The sequence below is a fragment of the Quercus suber genome, unplaced genomic scaffold, assembly GCF_002906115.3.
Source record: "Quercus suber isolate HL8 unplaced genomic scaffold, Cork oak 2.0 scaffold_619, whole genome shotgun sequence".
Taxonomy (NCBI): Eukaryota; Viridiplantae; Streptophyta; class Magnoliopsida; order Fagales; family Fagaceae; genus Quercus; species Quercus suber.
The window spans coordinates 240,379-260,812 of record NW_027070062.1 but is presented as its reverse complement, the minus strand read 5'-3'; the positions used below and the strand labels follow the sequence as shown (position 1 = coordinate 260,812).

General features: G+C 35.0%; 1 protein-coding gene across 4 annotated transcripts; it reads right to left on the bottom strand.

Annotated features, from left to right (window-relative positions):
- Positions 1-9,496: 9,496 nt before the first annotated feature.
- On the bottom strand, positions 9,497-13,789 carry LOC112027082 (probable calcium-binding protein CML48). 4 transcript variants are annotated; one of them, XR_010625723.1, is made up of 4 exons: positions 13,173-13,789; positions 12,206-12,252; positions 10,036-11,423; positions 9,497-9,925 (listed from the first exon to the last, which is right to left on the bottom strand). XR_010625723.1 is itself a non-coding variant. In XM_024059749.2 (3 exons), exons 1-2 carry the CDS (start codon positions 13,582-13,584, stop codon positions 12,239-12,241), a joined length of 426 nt encoding a protein of 141 aa, XP_023915517.1. In that variant the 5' UTR covers positions 13,585-13,789; the 3' UTR covers positions 9,497-9,925; positions 12,206-12,238. The 4 variants fall into 4 exon arrangements, 2 of the variants coding, with proteins under 2 accessions (XP_023915517.1, XP_023915519.1); XR_010625724.1 differs by having other exon boundaries at positions 12,210-12,252; XM_024059749.2 differs by lacking the exon at positions 10,036-11,423.
- Between the last annotated feature and the right edge of the window lie 6,645 nt (positions 13,790-20,434).

Sequence of the window (20,434 nt, the reverse complement as noted above, 5' to 3'; positions counted from 1 at the left end):
AGAGAATTAAATATTATTATTTAGGTTTATAATTGTGTTATAGTACAATTCTAAAGGTAGAATTGTACTGTAGCACAATTTCAAAAAATTTTGCAATTCTCCCTTTTTACAATCCCAAATGCTAAAGTTTTTTGGGCTTAAAATGCCAAACCCACCTTACATATGGCATTTACAATAGCAGGTGAGGATGCTCTTAGTGAGTGCAGACAAAAACGGGGAAACATTTTGTAGGCATGTTGCCAACTTAGCCATCTTGACTGTTTAGTTTAAAAAAAAAAAAAAAAAAAAAAAAGAAGAAGAAAGTGAAAGGAAAAGACTTATTAGACTGAGAGTTTGGAATCTGAGTGTGGAAATTTGGGTAGCATATGAAAGATTGAGGTAATACTCCATATTGTAAGCATTCACATCCGGGAATTCTATTCTATCTTATTTTACCATCCAAAAAAATTTACTTTATCAATTATATAATATCATTTTACAATACATTCATCATCCCAACTTTTATTTTCCTATTCTACTCTTTAAAATAATACTCCATATTATCCACTAAAATATATAACCAAAAAAAAAAAAAAATCTCCACTCTCTAATTTTCTCTCTCTTCCTCCTCTTCCGTCTCTCTCTCTAATTTTCTTCCTCTTCCTCTTAAGCAACCAACAACCACCAAATCACAGTTCCATTGTCAGACCAACATCCACCATATCACAGTGCCACCCCCATCAGACCCACCAAGCAATCCCACCATACCTACAGCTAAACCCACACACACACACACACACAACACCCAAACCCATAAACGCATCATTGCCATTCAACCACGAACTCACCAAACCCATAACCCACCCCACCACCACGGAAACAACCCACCCCACTACCATGGCAACACCTTACCACCACCATCATGAACCTACAAATGCACAAAAATCCACAAAAAATTCAAAGCAAATTTACACAATTAAAATCCACAAAATCTGAATCCAAAGGGCAAAACCCATCCCAAAGTCCATCAATAAATCAAAACTCATAGCAGATTCCACCTCAAAACCCATTAGAACCCACCCAAAATTAACCTATCATGACACACGCTAGACTTGACTTGAGAGAGCCACGACCCACGCCGGACTTGAGAAAGCCATAACCCACGCTAGACTTGATGCACCCACAACCTGTGACAAAGCCATGACCCACAGAGAAGATGGGGACAACAACTGGGCTTGGTCAGGTGGCTTGCGGTGGGGCTTGTGACAATGGGTCCGACCATGGTGGCTTGGTGATGGTGTTCATGCCCACCATGGGTTTTGGGTTAGAAGAGGAGAGAGTAAAACAAGAGAGAAGAGGAAGAAAGAGAGTGAAATAAAATAATGAGAAAAGAATTAAGAAAGAAGAATCAGATAATAAAATAATAATTTTTATTATACAATCTTGCTACAGTAGCATTGTACATTTACAATGGTACTGTAGCATTATTGTAAAATTTTTTACAATTGGCAGTTCGGGTGTTGCATCATTTTAATGATTTTATGCTAAAATATTGCAAGATATGGCATATACAAGACCGGGTACGAATGCTCGTAGAGCATTCTTATCAAGGTGAGTAAAATTTTTAGCATATACCACCTCAAAACTCAAAATTTTAGCTTTTAACAACTCATTTTATAATACACCAAACATCAAAGATTCTATATTTTTTACCATTTCATTTAAATGATATAAACTACTCATTAAAATAATAATAAAACAACTACACAAAACTATAGCAACCAACCAACCCCCTCCTCCACCACCCCCACCACCGCTCCACTTGCCATAACCACTATTGTAGCAACCACAACCCACCACAGCCACCACCACCACAAGTCATAGCACCACCGTGACAAGTCATAGCACCACCATTGTAGCAACCAAAACCCATCACACACACAAACCCAAGATCGGTGACCCACGCCCCACGCCAAACCAAAACCACTACCACAAACCACAGCAGAAAACCCACCACAAAACCTCCATCGCTGCCACTAGAAAACCCACCACCCACCCACCCCAATCTTAACCCCAACCAAAACCCACCACCACCCACCCACCTCATTCTCAACCCCAGCCAAAACCCACCACCCCGAGCTCAACCCCATCAAAACCGTCGCCAAGCACCATCGATACCCACCAAATCAGACCCACAAAACCCACCAAATCATGACCATAATCGTCGACGACAAACCATTGAAGCTTAACGGAGATCAAATGCTCATCAGAACAGAGGCATCGTGATGAAAAGGGAAGGGCACCAGAGAACGAGAGGGAGAGTCTAAGAGTTTGGGGAGAGTATGAGAGTCTGAGGAGAGAGAGAATTAAAATCAATAAAATATTATACAATACTGCTACAGTGCGCTCTCAAAAATGAGAGTGCACTGTAGCAAGATTGTAAATTTTATACCATATAAGAGTTTTGATGGAGTTGGTTTTTGGGGGTTCAGATGCTAAAAAATAGCATTTATAGCATTTAGGAGGCTTAATGAGAATGCTCTTAGCATGATGTGAAAGAGACTAGGTTAGTTATTGGATGTGGAATTATTTGTATGTCATTATGGATTGCTTTACGTTAATCATGAGTCTTGAGGTTCACTATTGCTAAGCAGACTTTACTTTTGAACCATGCCAAAACTGAACCTGGTTTGTTATGGTCACTTTGCAATAGTTCATTCATTGTATTGTATCATTTTAACTCTTTTCTCTTTTTTTTTTCACACTAGGTTGAAATTAAAAAAAAAAAAAAAAAAAAAATTGGAAACATTGGACCGAACAATTAAGCCATTAAAAAAAATTTGGGCATCCTTGATATGGCAGTAAATTTATAAAATAGGATCACCAATCAACTTGGATATTAAAAAAAAAAAAAGGGCTCTTTCATTTATATTCTGATAATGAAATTCTACTTGTTTCTCATTCTTTATGAGGGTTGATAATAAAAAAACTCTTTAGAAGGTAATGAAAATTTAAAATCACTCTTCAGTACAAAGTAAAAATACTCGAAGTATTCGAAGTAAAAATATATTTTACACTCTTTGTTGTAAGATAATGCTGAATTACAAATCAGTTGGAAAATTTGACCTTGTCAAAAACTCAAAAGAAGTATTAATAAGAAAATTATTGTCATACTTATCTACCACATTTTAGAGGCACACAAGAAAATAGGCCTTTTAATTTTATTTCCTCTTTAGACCAGACATATATTTATATCACTTGTGGAGCGAGTATTAACATGAATTGCAATCAAAAAGTTCAATACAGTTGGTGGGAAAAGGTTGGATATTGATATATATGTCAGTCGAGCCAACAAATTAAAATAGTCTCCTTAAAGAACATTGAACATAAGTGGATATGGCATACTGCCCATGCCCTTGTGTGGGAACACTGCTATTGCATATGAACTGTTTTAGACCCCTTAAAACAACAAGATTAACCTAGTTAATTAGCCAAGTGATTAACTTAGTCAATTTAAGCAATTCTAGGTTATCACAAACATACAATCATATCAAAAGTATAAAGCAGTGGAAATATAAAAGACACAATAATATGATCACCCAGGAAACCACACGTAAAAACCTGGGGAGGATTTGACCTAGCTATCCTCAAGGTAAACCTGAATCCACTATGAAAGAATCGAAATTCATACAAAAGGACTTACAAGCTCTCCGCTTGACTTCCTAATGCTACCCACCAGTAGAATTTACTGACATAACCACGTGCAAGCTCCGAATCCATAACTCCTTCTTTCTTGGATTCTCCAATCAGCTACAAGCACTCACGCTTGATATTCTTTAAGCTTCAATGGTAGCAACCAAGTTGATCATCAAGATGTTGAAGTAATCTCTACCTTGAAAACCCTAAACTTTGTGTAAAGGAAAGCTCCTTTGGATCTCACAAGAGATTTACACAAAACAGCAAAGTATGAGCAACAATACAACTGGAGCAACTTTAAAAACATGGCTAGAGTTTTTCTTTATATACCTAGGGTAAAAATAAAAAACCCAAAACGTTTAATGAGTTAGGGCTGAGCTGGAAAATTCTGCAGAAAAACATTCTACCCGAGATTTGATCGATCAAGCCTTTCCTTCGATCGATCGAGCCAAGCCGAAATGCACAAATGCATCTACAGCCTCTCGATTCCAACTTTACATTAAAGACCCAACTTTGAGCAAGCCTAAACAAGACTAAACAACTTGTTTTGATCATGGTTTGCCAACAATACAAATTAGAGTTCTAAATACATAAAATTCTAAATCTTTAGAACCTAACAGCATGCATCTGCAAATATATATGTCATATATCAGCAACCACATTTCTACATGATGGCTTTATAATTCCTTAACCTTACATATAGTGCCTGTAACAATCTTTTTCCTCCTTTAATATATGTTTCCATAAGTAACCAAGCCGTATCTTTGTTTCATCATGCAACAACAACCAAACCTTAGTCCCAAAGTTTTGCGGTATCTTTATTTCATCATAGGAAAGTGAAATGATCAAAATTAGTTGACTACATCTAGGGCCTCCGGTGAGCAAAATTAAGCTTTAATAATCACCCATAAAAAAAAATTCAATAATCATCAATTTTTTTTCAAGCATATAATAGTGAACCTTTGTTGTGCTGCATAAACTAAGTCTTTTTGTTTCAGCCAAAGTTTAGTATACCAAAACCAATAATAAAGGATGCACTCTCTATCAAATATTACACAAGCTTATTAGTGAACTTGAACTTACTAAAACCTTGCTCATAGGTCATGTGACAAATCCATTAAACTAATATGAATATACTGATTTTTCAGATTACCTTTTCAATATTCAGATATCATAAAATACATAAAATAGTTCTTGACAATGTTATAAACCACATAAAATAGTTATAGACAATGTCATAAACCAAATAATTTAAACTAAAAATTCCCAATATTGTTTTCTTTTTTCCTAAATGCCATGAGCTTTCTCTTTGTCCCATCCTCAGCAACTTTTAGGCATTTGGGAAAGCTTTTGGATCTACAATGTAGCAATTCACATTAAATTATATTACTGATCAAAAATTGGCTATCCCAATTGCAATTATCAATACAATAATGGAAGGTTAAATTGTCAAAAGTAAGGTGGAGTACAATTGAAAAGTTTATTACTGGCCTCATTCTAGTGCAATTAGACCTTCCTAGTGTGATGCCTAAATAGTCAATTGTGATTTTTTTTTTTTTTTTTTTTTTTTTTTTTATTCTCATAATTTAATTTCCTAGACTTATCATCAGAATTATTCATTCTTAAGTTGATACTTTTTTTTTTTTTTTTTTTTTTTTTTTGCTTATTCTCATAATTTAATTTCCTAGACTTATCATCAGAATTATTCATTCTTAAGTTGATACTTAAAGAACATAAAGATGTTTTATGATGAATGTTATTTGGCTTGTTAGTTTTGTGACTCTAGATGGTATTTGGATTGTTTGTTAGTTCTCATAACAAACATCTAAGCCTTTCAATTGCCTTTTTGACAATATCTAAATCACCCAACATCTTACTATAAATTTGACATTTTCTTTTTCATTCTATGCATAGTTTTCTCACATAAAAAAGGTTACTTGTCTCTCTCTCTCAATTTGTTTTTCATTTTTTGTTTGATTTTTTATTTTTATTTTTATTGCATCAATTCTTTAGGTTGATGAATTTTTTTGTTAATTAGAATTCTACTTTGGGTTGATGCAATTTAGTTTTGTGTTTTAAGTTGTTATCTTTTATATTCTCTTTGATTAAATATTATCCTACTGCATTATACATTTAGTATATAATAATATAATGTTATTATATTACATAGAATGATTTGGATAATTTGATGTTTGTTGTTATAGATTTTACTTTTACTCTTTTTTCTTCTCATCTTATTTTATTCAATATTTAAATCCAGTTACATCCTCCATACTATTAAATTATGCAGCACAATTCAAGAAAATGGCTAGACACAAACTTGCCATCCTTTACCATACATTGGGGGAATCAAAATATTTGTGTGATAAAGGGTCATATTAGTGATGCGTGACATGTTTTTCCTTCCAAGTTAACTGCCCAATTGATGGTAAGGTGCAAAGTGAAACACAAGTTATAATTTAGGGTAATAATTGTGCATTCTAAAATTTTAAGGTGGTAAGTGTAAACGGAGAATATAGTTTAAGGTAATAAAATGTAATTACTTCTTTTTTTTACCCTCTTCCAAATCCTTTTTTTACTTTGATAAAACCCATTTTGAAGTATTTACCTTTCAAAAGTGTCTATCCTTTCCCTTTTTTGAAATTAAAGTGTGCGTCCTTTTTAATCTTTGATTAGTTAAAATTAAATCATACAATGCTTAAATCATCTGTTAAAGACTGTCCAAAGGCATTATAGATCCCACAAAATTTTAAAAAATAAAAACATTATTGATATATCTTTATCAATGGTACTGAGAAAATAAGACTCCCTTTAGTGTGGGGGCCTAAAGCCTCATAATAATGCTACTAACACAATAAATTGACCATTTCATACGTGGCATCAACCTTTAAGGTTTATCATTTTTCTAATTCATTTCACTAGAAGAATGTGAGAGATTAGCTTTTGATTTATGTGAAGCAAAAGTAGAAGAATAATTAGTAGCAAGTTATCTTCTGTCACACTTTTCTTGCTCCACTCTATACTCTACCAATAAATACTTGCCACGTGTTTACCTAATTAATTAAATACTACTATTAATTAATAACATAGTATTAATAAGTTAATAATGATAGTATTTAATTAATTAGGTGAACACGTGACAGATATTTATTAGTAGAGTATAGAGTGAAGTAAGAAAAGTGGAACAAAAGATTTGGACTCGGTTATCAAACCATATAAAAAAATTGGCTCATTTTATAAAAATGGCCTTTACCTAAGCTATTATTAACAACTTAGAGCATTCACAGCAGTGGAGGCAAAATTTTAGCTATTTAGCTATACAATAAGTCATTTTATCTATTTTACCTACACTCATGCTGCAGCAGTGGATCTATTTTAGCTTTTAACACAATAAAATAATATACACATCACAATAAAATAATATAATCACCACAATAAAATAATATATCCTACAACCCAAAAATAACAACCAAAGCCAAAATCACAACCACTCTACCTTCAGCCACAACCACACCCACCACCACCACCACCACCACTACTAGCAGTCCACAGCAGAGGAAAAAAAAACCCACAGCACCACAAAGCACGGCACAACCACCGCCAACACAGCACCACAAAACAAACCCACTCTACCATCAGCCACACCCACAACCACCACCACCACCACCACAACCCATAACAAAGAAAAAAAAATCAACCAAGCCCACACCCACCCGACCCACCAGGCAACACCCACACCACGGCAATCAAATTCAAGCAATGCAAAAAAAAAAAAAAAAAAAAAAAAAAAAAAAACCCCAAAGCTTGGATCGACGGAAAACCAAAGCATTGGGCGGAGGAAGAAAGCGGCGGCTTCAATGATGAAACCCAGAGCTTGGATCGACGAATGAAACCCACGAAATCCAAAGCTTGGATCTGATCGGTGAGATGGGTTTTTTGGCGAAAAGGGTGGGGAGATCGGCGGATCGATGAAAAACCAAAGCATTGGGTGGAGGAAGAAAGCGGCGGCTTCAATGATGAAAACCAGAGCTTGGATCGACGAATGAAACCCACAAAATCCAAAGCTTGGGTCTGATCGGCGAGATGGGTTTTTTGGCGGAAAGGGTGGGGAGATCGGAGAGATGGGTTGGCGCCGGTGATGGGTTGAAGCTAGGCTAGCGGCTGGGCTGTGAGACCGGGCTGGCGGTGGAGGAGGAAGAGAGAAGATGAGGAAAGTGGAGGAAGAAAGAAGAAAGAAGAGAAGCCGGAGAGAGAAAGAGAATGGGAAATATATATTTAATGAGAGAAGAGAGAGAGTGTAATAAAAAAATATTTTGTTTTAGATGTGAGTTACAGTGCACATCTAAAGATAAATGTGCACTATAGCTGAGAAGCTAAATTTTTTAGATTTAACTCCACTGCTGCGTGATGTTTTTTGTGGTTGAGAGCTAAAAAAATAGCATTATACCTATATAGCACCACTGCTGTGGATGCTCTTACCAAGCCCAACACAAGAAGCCAATGGCGGGAAAGGAAGCCAACAAAACCCAGAAAAGTATTAGAAATAATAAAAATAGAATAAAAGAAAAGAATCAGAGATGGAGAGCAAAATTGATATAGGAGGCGGAGGAGCTGCCCAGAACAGTCGTGCAGCGCGTGGCGAAGGAAAAGCTGTCCAATGATGGTGAAGACATGTCGGCAGACTATCAATGCTGATGATGTGCTCGAAGAAATTGAGTTTTAAATCTCTATCACCCATCTCCATTTTCATTCATAGGTTTATTGGCTGAATTTAGAACCTATATATATATATATATATATATGAGCATTATTCAAACGTCTAGTGACAAATATAATGAAAATCCTATTCAACTCTCTAATCTCTTTTGATAAGTTTTAAGAAGATATGAAAGTGTATGCCTTTCTGTTCTTTTTGGTAAAATCATACTTTCTAGTTTGTAGGTAGTATGGAGGAAAAGGGGTTTTAATGGTAGATTTCCTTGTGAGGACTGAAACTTAATACAATGTCCAATGGAGATGAACCTTTTTGGTTGAGGCTGGTCATTGGTGCACTTGCAATAGATTTTCTGTGTTAAGGAGATGATGGGCTGGTGGACCATCTTTTTTCTACGATTTTTAGATATTTTACAAATTCAAATTCTTCTCTTCGTTTAAGTGAGAGAATGCTTGAGTCAGTGATGGACCGATTAAGTGCAGATTCTTCTCTCTGTCACCATGCTCTTTACAGAGAAAAGAGAAAAATGAGAATTCTTAGAAGGCGAAGAAGGGTTCTGGTCTAACTCAAAGGATAGTTTTCAATGTTGTTAGATAATCAGAGGTAATGTTGGGACATGAGAGTTTCTTGACTTTGTGCTGAGCTATTCATCAACTAATACTTCTCTTGTATTGGTTTGTTCCCTCTCTTCTCTTCTTATGTTTTCTTTTCGGAGAAAAAAAAAAAAAAAAAAAAAGCCCACAATTTTCTAAAGAGATAGCTCCCTTAAACTAAATGGAGGATAGATAGAGGGAATAGTTAAAACATTATGCAAGTAAATGTTATTCAGTTATTAGAAAATACACCGACGGGCCTGGATGGATTTGAGAAGTGAAATGTTGTTAACATTCTATATTTTCTAGGAGGTCCTATCAAGAAGGTTTGCAGCATGAAGACACCCAAAGAGCTTTTGTTATCTGCTTAGGCTGATATCTGGTTGAATTTTATTCTGGTTTGTCTTGCTTCTATTTTGGGCTAGATGCATTTTTTCTCCATCTAGGAGGGATATGGTCAATCTTAAGTGCATAGTCACTTCTGATCTTAGGGGAAAGTATACCAAGAAAATGCTTTACAAAACTCACTTTTAATCTACAAGCTCTTGCGGCTTGCCCACCTCAAAAGAATTGGTTCGAAACAATCATATAAATCAGGATCACAAAAACGATTAGCATCACATCAAGTTAATTATAAGATACAAGAAAAGGAATGGCCGTAGACATTAATATGTCATAAGAAAGTGTTGCTGAACCGGTATACTGCCTATCCTTCTCCTTAAATTTGTCTGTCAAACCCTGAAATCACAGTCACATAAGCCATTAGATGGATGTACATGAAATCTCATCAAACAAGGCTGACAGTTTTCTATTTCAGATTATATTTGTCCAGTATATTTAATTTGACAGGGAAAGTAACAACAGGAAGCGAAGGGATGAAGGAAAATTTTAAGGATTAGACTCCAGAGGACTTTGCAGTCTCAGCTTCACAATCAACCCACATCTGCATGTCCAACAAAACATATCATTAGAAATATAATCGCATAGCAATCTCAGCAACAAAAAATAAAAATGATGATGAATGTGATACAGTATCCTAGTTATAATACTTACTCAACAAAACTGTCAAAATTAAGTTCCACCCTCCTGCCACTTCCATCATCATACTTGGAAACCAGTAGTTGGGGAACAGATTAGTAATTGGGAGGGTGGAATAACTACTTGGTTGATCAATGTTTTCTCCCCTTTGATGCACAATGTATCAAAGATATACCAATATGTGCAACGAGGATGATTGCGTGACTTGGCCTCATCACAGAGGAGGTGAGTACACGGTCAAAACAGGTTATCAGTTGCTTTGTGAAGAAGCCAGTGCAGAGACAGCTTCCAGCTCAGATGTGGCAGCAACAAAAAATTTCTGGGCTCGGATTTGGAAACTCAAAGTGCCCCACAAGGTCAGAATCTTTCTCTGCAGGGCATGCTCTGCTGCTTTACCCACAAAAGGAAAACCCTGGAAATCACGGATTGCAGCTTGTGCACAGGAGTCCAAGAATCCACGCTACATGCCATTTGGGAATGCCCTTCTCTTTGTCAAGTCTGGGATTCAGCTTTCAGTTGGGTTGTTAAAGACTATCCTAGTGTTCTTTCTTTCAAGGATTTAGTCGAGTTGGTGGATCAGCATTCACGGAGGTTGGATTTGTTTGCCACATTGGCCTGGTTTGTGTGGTATAGCAGGAACAAGCTGATGTTGAAAGAAACCTGCTTACCTGTCGAAAAAATCTACAAACAAGCCAGCTCTTTTCTCTCTGAGTTTTAGCATCGACCTCAGTATTCCATAGACAAAGCTCGGCCAAAAGCAATTAAGTGGAAACCTCCAGCTTGTGGTGACATCAAAACCAACTATGATGGGGCTACTTTCAATGAAACAGGTGAAGCAAGGATTGGAGTGGTGGTAAGGCTTGACAGCAGTGAAGTTTTAGCAGCTCTGTTGGAGATAATCCCTCTTCTGTCTTTGATAGAGGTGTTGGAGGCGTTGGCAGCTCGTCGGGCAGCTCAATTTGTTGTGGAACTTGGCTTACAGTATACGGTTCTTGAAGGGGATTCAGAGCTTGTCTTGAAGGCACTCACAACTGAATCATCTCCTCACTCAAGTATTGGGCATATTATCAAAGACACACTGTCTATTGTGAGTTCTCTTAGAACTCATTCCTTCTATCATACTAGGAGGTAGGACAATTCAGTTACTCATACCTTAGCCAGGAGAACTAGGTTGTGTTTTCCTTTGTTAGTATGGATGGAGGATGTTCCACCAGATATTTTTCATTTTGTTATTGCTGATCTTCCTTAGTTTTTTTAAATAAAAGATTGATCTTGTTCCTAAAAAAAAAAAGTAGTTGGAGAACAGAAGCTGGGATTGCATAGCCAATACCATAGAGAGCATCTCTCAGCTCAAATAAGTCAATTTTGCCACTTCAATCCTTATCATATATCTCAAAAATGGCCTGCAAGTGCGAGTCCAATAGTTCAATTTGACATGCATGCATCAGGCAATATTAAAAAAAAAAAAAAAAAAAAATGTAATTGGTTGGACAAAATGTTCTCTACGTGATCAGCATTACAGTGCTTGTCAAAATGAATGTCTCTGACCATGTTGTAAGAGCAGAGACATTAATGGGGGTGAAATTGAATAGGAAGTCATGTACGTTACATAGCAAGGAAATTTCAATAAGATACACACTTAAATTTTAAGTTGTATATAGAATCTATTGCCTTGGTGTGACAGCAAGTGTCTTTCACAAAAAATGATAGCTAAATAAACATGAAGCCTAGTAATCAACCTCTTCTAACAAAATTAGAGATAAGGCAGCCTACCATAATGTCTTCTAGACCCCACAAAAATGTATGTTTTTGTGTGCTGGGTACGACATTTTTACATAGAATCTATTGACTTCTTCTAGTAATTTGTACTATATCATTGTAGTATTTCATTAAATGAGCTGGATGGAGAATCTAGCCAACTGTTGTCACCATATATCCCATTAATGCAAAGGAAAATTGATTCGCTTCACTGCCTAAATAGTTTAGATTGTCAAAAAGAACAAAAGAAAAAGAGAGGAAATGGCTAGAATTGCAACTGAGAGGCAAGTGAAGTGTTGTCCTTATTTAACCACTGTTTTCATGAACCAAAAAGGAATTTGTAGGTTTCTAATACAAAGACCATGTAATTGATTTTTTTTTTTCAAGTTGTTACGTAAAATGAAAGAAATGGGATAAGATTGCTCACTTGCCATTGACCAAGACAACTCCATAGCGCAGCTTACTCTTTGGGCCCTGTAACAGCAATTTAGTGTACCCCAAATCAGTAACTGCAATAAGACCAAAATATTTGCCAGATGCAATTTCTTGCTTAAAGATTTTGCCTTTTTGTTAAAAGCTTTTTGCTTATTTGTTAAAAGTTGGTTAAAGTATAGTTATTTTTACATTTAGTTTATTTCAACATTAATATTTTCTGAAAAATGATTCATTTTCTAAAAAATATTTTTTGGAAAACTATATCATTTTTCTATATTTGATAGTGACCTTAAAAATAAGTTGAAAAATTATCTTTTAGTTTTCCATATTTAGTTTGGCATGAGAAAGAATTTTTTTTTTTTCTAAAAAAATTTAGAAGAAAACAACTTCTAGAAAATAAGTCATTTTTTATAGGGTTTTCCAATTGATCATAAATAGTTATATTTTGACTTTTTTTTAATGATACTACCAAACAGGAAAATATAGAAAACTACCTTTACATACAATTTTCCATCAAAATAGACTGAGCTTTAATAAATAAATATTTTTTAAAAAAAAGAAATGTACATAATCAAATGAGCCATAAAGCAAAAAGAAAAACCTGACTGGGCAAAGAAAATAGTGTGGAAAGCTAAATTTGATAAAGTAAAGTCAGAATCTAATTTGAAACTATAGTACTTTACCCACTGTTGTATATTTGAATCACACAAACTCCTTTGAAAATCAACTAACGCCCACATAATTCATAATTGTAAACAGGTAAAATGAACGTGCTCGATTAATTATGTTCAAACGAACACGTTTGGCAGCTGAGAAAATTAAAACCCAGCAAAAGAAAAGAACAAGAATTGAAGATGTTCTTGATACCAAAGAAAATGAAGATATGAATTGCATTAATTCAAACTCCAACCCCATATTTATCTTTTAATCAAATCCAAGAAAAAGAAAGAGAAACTGACCAATTGTTAGAGGAGCATTGGGATTCTTGAAGAGAAAGATGAGCAGCCGAATGGTCCTAAGAGAGAACCTGTTGCAGGTAGAAGAAAGAGCTTGCTGCAACTCATTCTCATCAATAAAACCACTCCTATCCCTATCCACCATCTGAAAGCTTCTTATCACATCTGGGTGTGTCCCAGCTGGAAATTCTGATGATGATGATGATGGGGGGTACTGTTGCCCATATGAGCCATTAGCAGAATTGGAGGAAGAAGTAGTAGTAGTCCAATGAGGATAGGATTGGGAGTGGTGGGCATAGTAATTTGGAGCAGCCGCTGCTGCAGAAGTATATTGTGATTGTTCTCCAGGAAAGGATGGTGCAGAAGGAGCATAAGACTGAGAATTGTTGTTGTTGTGTCTGTTTGAGTACGCCATTGATATGAGATATTAAGTATATACGTGAGAATGAATAATTTGTTGCAGAAAAAGGATACATATAACGGTGAAATATAGGTCAGAAAGTTATATAATATAGTGATGAAGATAGATAGATACAGATGGTAATCGTTTGAAGTTGGGGCGGTGATATCTAAAAAACAATATAGAATTCAAGATTTTGATTTCTGAGAAGTTTCGCCTTTGTGAAAAGAATGATTATATTTAATGAGTGTGTTCTTATCTTTTGGTTTCCTTTGACTTTTTGTATTAGTGGTCGCAGTTGTCTTCAAAGCAACAATGCTAACATCGGGTCTATTTGGATACTGCTTATTATTGAAAATTAAAAACTAAAAATATCATAATAAAATAATTTTTAAATATGTGAATAGTGCGGTAAGACCAAATTTTAAAGAAAAATTTGCTAAAATCCGTACTTACAGGTCTTATGAACAGTGCACGAGATCCACACAAAAAACGTAACCGCCAACATAAACACAAACGCGTTGCTATCCAATGTAACACTAAATGACATTACTTTTGTCAAAATTTTCTATATTACGAGTTGTGAGTTTTGGAGTCATCGACCCACACGGCCCAATTACCCTTTCTTAGCTAATCAAGATTTGTCGTGCGTGAGTGAGTTGGGCTAATCACGACTTGTCGCATGGACGAGCTAAGAAAGTTGTGGCAAAAATTATAAGTTGTTGCGGCACTAGCATTTTATGAAGAAGGCAGAAGGCAAAAGAGTGGAAGTCGTGATTTATGGCACCGCTTCAGCGTGTTGATTCGAGATTACTCTCACATGGCTGTGGCTTGGCATACAGTGTTCAGATATATATATATATATATATATGCATATTTTTTTGGGGGTAAATGCAGTGTTTTATTTACAAAACAAAATGACCACGTCTTGTTGTTGTTGCATAGTGCACACAAATTTTACAATTTATAGTTTTTTTTTTTTTTTTGTAATTTGATAGTAAAATAGTAATGCCTAACGAATTTACATTAAAATTACAAATTTTAAATTCTTGATCTCTTTTTTTTTTCATGATCAATATTATGATACTATTATTAAAAAAAAATCAGTATGTGTCATTTAAATTTCAAATTCTTTAAAATATTTCATTTAAGCTTTATAAGTAAGTTTCATTTCAACCTCAAATTTTGAAATAAATTTCATTTAAACCAATTTCTTATCATCAAATAAAATATTTAGGATTCGATCCCAGCTTATACAAAAAACCAATTGGTGTCTTAGTCTAATAAAAAAAAATTATCATAAAAAAACGGAAGCTATAAGTTGAAACTATCTTTGAAAATAATTTAAAAAAGAGGATTTGGCTCTATACATATACTATCTTTTTCTTTTTTTCTTTTTCTTATTTTCACTAAATAATTTTTAAATATCAAGCAGTGAGGAGTCAAAAGGTGAACAAGTTGAAAGCAATGAGCCACCATCAACTAGTTAAAGAAAATTAGGTGAATTGATAGTGTCAAAATCAAATCCAAAACCCAAATAGAGAGCTTTTTTTTTTTTTTTTGTTCCAAATCAATAATTAGACTGATGGAATATTTTTTTTTTTTTATCATTTAAAAAATCTCATGTTTTCAAAGTTGAAATTGAATTTGAGTGTCAATTTCAGTGTTTGGTTATGATTATGTACATTTTTATATCTTTGTCATTATTTACAACTTCAAGTCAATTTGAGTGTTTGATTATGATTATGTACATTTTTATATCTTTGTCATTTTAAACATTTTTATTTAAAATGTTTGCATATTTTTTATTTGTGTTCATTATTTGTATTGGTTCTTATAGTTACTAAATTGCAAATGGAATGTGAAGAGTTATATGATGTCCCAAACAATTCGAGACCATCAGAGCAAGAGTTATCGCTTAAAGATTTTGGTGATTGTGAGTTGAAATCTAAGCCATATGTCGGAATGCAATTTGACTCCCTTGATGATGTTGAAACTTTTTACAAAGAATTTTCCAAAAAGGAAGGTTTTGAAATCCGTATCCGTACAAGTAAAAAAGCACCCAAAAGTGATAATGTAACAAGTCGTATTTATGTATGTTGTAGTGAAGGGCAGCGCAAAACAAAAAATGCAATAGACAGTGGTTTGAGCAGAGATGATGAAAACAAGGCCTGTAGAAGTTGCTCAAGTCTTAGAACTGGATGTGGAGCAATGCTTAGGGTCATGAAGAATAAGAAGTTGCAGAAATGGGTTGTGAAAGGATTTGACAACAACCACAATCATGGTATCATTAGCCCAAAAAGTGTGTCATACCTCCGATGCCACAATCATGGTATCATTAACAATGTGTTTGTAAGGACCTGTGTTGGAATACTGTTATTTAAGGACATATGACTTTCTTTTTCTTTTTCTTTTTTTAGATATTTTACTATTCACCTCTTGTTTTGAAGGGGTACTTGCAGCTTTGTGTTTGCTTTTTTAATAATAGTTTCTTAAGGATGATCTATCTTTGTTTGTGGTTCTAAATAACAGGTAGTATAGCTGCTTTTAAGTTCCTACATTAGTGGTTCTACACTGTTTACTGCACTGTTTACAGCACTTTATTGCATTGTTCTATTTACTGTACTGCATTAGTAGTTCTACAATATTTATTGCACTGTTTACAACACTTTACTACACTGTTCTATTTCTGCACTACATTAGTATAGCTGCACTGCACTGCACCTTTCTATTTCTGCACTGCATTAGTATAGCTGCGCTGCACTGCACTTTACTGCCTCTAAATCCTCTTATGTTAGGTAATGCTACTTGAAGTTACAATTTAATATATGCTAATTTAATATATGCTTGTTATAGAAGTTACAATTGCTAATTCAGCAATTTTCTCGGTACAATAGTGTGTAAATTCCAAGAATCTATGTCAAGTTATTTTTGAAAAGTAATAGGCAACTTTTATTGATAAAAGTAGAGGCATAAGCATCCATGATGTATACAAAAGAATTCTCGAATACAATCAAAGGTAGTCAATGAAGTCCATACAAGAAGAATAAAAACACTCTTGAATCCAGTGGACCAATCTTATAGAGATCATAGAAAGCCCTCAGCTCACCTACTCAAGTAGGCATCTCAATAATCCTAAAATTCCAATGATTTCTCTAGTAAAACTACCTTGTGCTGTCCAAAGACTCCAAACAATTGTTTCTAACAAAAATACACATTAGCCACTTTTCAAGTATTCACCTAAGCATTTTAAAAGTTTGGATAAATAAAATGCCACAAATTTCAAGCATCAAATCAAGAGGTGATGTAACCCCACGTTTGAATGATTGTAGACTAGTTCAAAAGTGAATTAATGTGGAATTAGTCTTTACAAAAAATCAGATCATTACACATGTATATAAATCACAGCTAACAATTAAAAACTAATCCTAAAACTACAGAAAACTAGTCTTGGCTTGAACTCTTCCAATGCACTGTTATGGCATTCTGCCTCTTTGCCCAAGTCTTTGTCTTGATACACTCCAATACCAGGAGCAGAATGGGACATCAGGCTTCAAGATGGAATGACTAGTCTTCTCTTTTGGAAATCTGTCAGGAGTTGAGCTGCCGAGATCAAAGTGTCTTAAAGAGGGATAATTGATTCATTTGCTCTCAATTTATTTCTTCGCTACAAAACATAACAGGCTACTATTGCAAACAGGTTCAATTTTTGCTTTTGTTGCCCAACCAGCTCAACCAAGTCTGAAAAGGAATTTAAGGCTGGGAAATCACATCTAACCCAGATGAACAGTTTATTCCACATAGGTTGGACATCACTACAGTCCCATAAGGATTTGAGAATTTCCTTTATATCACCCTCAGTTTAAATTCTGTAGCCTAGCAATGAGAGTCAATCAATAGCTTTGTATAATCCCTGTGACAAAGAAAGGCAACTTAACTAAATTCTTTTTTTGGTAGAACAAAATGGTATATAATTAAACCATATGGTTGTTACTCCAAAGTCACCAACCGTAGTCAAACAAAGAGAATTATATAGGTTGATAATTTTAAAGAGAGGTTAACTGCTACAAAATCAAATTCCAAGCAACATAAGAGAGGTTAACTAAGTCTCCCTCACGTCCAAATGGCAATAATTATGGATGGGCGAAAATACTACATCCATAAATATAAAGAACACTTCGAAATACAATAATAAATAGCCACCAATCACACATTTACCATCTCTTTAACATCAAAATAAGCCCAAACAACAAACACAAAATCATCTAACCAAATGTTGTTCTCACCACATATATCTCAGATTCACTTTGCACATTGTAGTGCATGTATACGTAGGTGCCAAAATGATCATACCACTAATCTTGATCATACCTAAGCAAAAAATATAACTTCTAGCATGATCTAGAAATAGGCAAGTTTCATGAAAAGACCATACCCAAATTTTTTAAAATGGAAAAAAAAAAAAAAAATTCATTGGGGCATTTTATCAAAGAGTTGGAGCTCAAAAGGAATGAGTTGAAGTTGTGTAATCAATTGGCCATGAATTCCTAATTACCCAATACAAAAATCACTCAACATACACCATTTTATCAAAGACTTAATTGTAATTATCAAATAGATCAACATGATTATCAAAGGGAATCAAAGATAAGCAAATAATTAAAAAATCAAGAACACCTATGGTAGAACATTTTATTTTATGGGACAAGAAAATCCTAGAATTTCATCTGGCTAAAAAGAAGGGGAAAGTGGACTTACCTCGTGCGGCGATGAGTGGGTAGTGCCCAAGTCTCCATTGCTGCCGAGTGGGAAGTCGGAGATGATGACCCAACTTTGGCAGAAAAACATCTTGTTTGGCATTGGGGGAGAATGACCCACAACCCATCAAAGACAATTGTGAATTTCTCTCAATAATGTTCAGCTTGGTTTTTTATTTGCTTTATTCTTTTTTTGCCAGTGACTTGTGGAGGTGGAGGTGGAGGAGCAATGGAGGAGGGGATAGAGAGAGAGAAAAGTAGGTTTAGAAAAGAGAGAGAGAGAGAGAGAGTGTGTGTGTGTGTGTCAAGAAAAAAAAACAGAGAGAGAGAGAGAGAGAGTAACGGAGAGACAAATGGCTTAAACCAAACGTAGAATGGGAGAGAGAGTCAGACATGTAATTTTTTTTTTTAGGTTTAGAGATAGATTTAGCAGGTAATAAATGAAGATAATTAATGAGATTTTATTAAAAATATTTTTAATAATGAGTATCTTTTTTTAACTGTTGGATTTACTTAAATCCAATGATTTAAAAAATGTGTAACTTGAATCCATCTCATATATATGTACAGTGGGTAGAATGATTTATGGTGGGGTTCACTTAATAAAAAATTTACATAAATTGATAAGATGACTGTTAATAGTACTGAAGTAACAAATGAAACTCAAAAAGTCAACTTTATTAGCTCTACACCATATAAAGTTGGTAAAAATTATGACATAAAGGAAAATAAATTGACGCAAAAAAGTTTCTTAACGGATACCGTAAAGTGCCCGTTAACACTAATCATATATATATATATATATATATATATCAATGTTTCATTTTAAAATGTTTTTAAATATTTTCAATTTTAAAAAATTGGTATACACAATTTTAAATTATGCAATTTTTTTAGGTAAACAATTTTTTTTTATTTTTTTTAGTTTATTTCTTAACTTATGTGTGATTCAAAAAAAAAAAAAAATCTTGATTACATTCTCCAAATAGGGAATGGACCAGGGCCCAGAGGACTTCTGTTTTGTTTTTTTCTTGTTTGGAAAAACAGCTCCTGTTAATTAAATTAGGTGAAAACGACTTACATCTTTCTAAGAATTAATTAGGAGCTATTTCCAAGTTATGTTAATGCTTCGTCTCAACCTCATAATAAGAAATATTTTTGTTAATGTATATTATAGGCTTTAGGCCCAGCTGGTTTACTTGTACTACACTTTACTTGTACCACACACATATGCTTACTTGTACCGCACACATATGCCTTCTATATAAAGGCATCACATATATATTCCTTGATTATGAAATACAATACTTCAATTCAGTATTTCTAACATGGTATCAGAGCCACTGCTCTGACCTTTCTTTTAGCAGTCTTGTCTCTCTCTTGGTGTTACTCCACCCTTATCGCTTCCGCCGTCACAACAGTCACTGCAGCCACTCATCGTTGAACCTACGTCTCTCAGCCGTTGTCCTCAGGTTCCGGAACTGCAGCCGCCGTCGTTGAGGAGTCTCGCACCACACAGACCACTGCAACCACCGTCTTCGCCGTGTATCTTCCTCCGATAAAGTTTTTGCACATACCACCGTGATCGTCTCACCTCGATCTACGCATTCGTGGAAGTCTCGCAAGCATCAGAGCCTTTACGCGCTCTCACGCGCTGCCTGAAGAAGCCGCGCCTCAATCACGCGCCCCACGCGCCCTCACAGCCTCAGACATGCGCCTCACACGCCACCACGTGCCCTCACAGCTCAGTGACGCGCCTCACGCGCCTCACTCAGTTCTACTGACGTCATCCGTGACATTATCTTGCCACGTCACCTAGGGCTGACGTCATCATCCACTCATCTGCTGACGTCATCCACCACAGCTGACGTCATCATTGACTGATCGTTGACCGGGCCGTTGACTTTGACCATTGACCAGCATTGACTTTGACGAGGTTTGACTTTGACTGTTGACTTTTCTACAGTTGACTTTTTACAGTCCAGGTTCTCCTTACCCAGTTTTTCGCGAGATTTCATTTTTTGCAGTCTGTTTTTTGTCTATTGTGTTTCTAAATGGATAAAAAGGATATTTTTTTCTTTCCTCGTCCATGCATACTGTAACAAAGG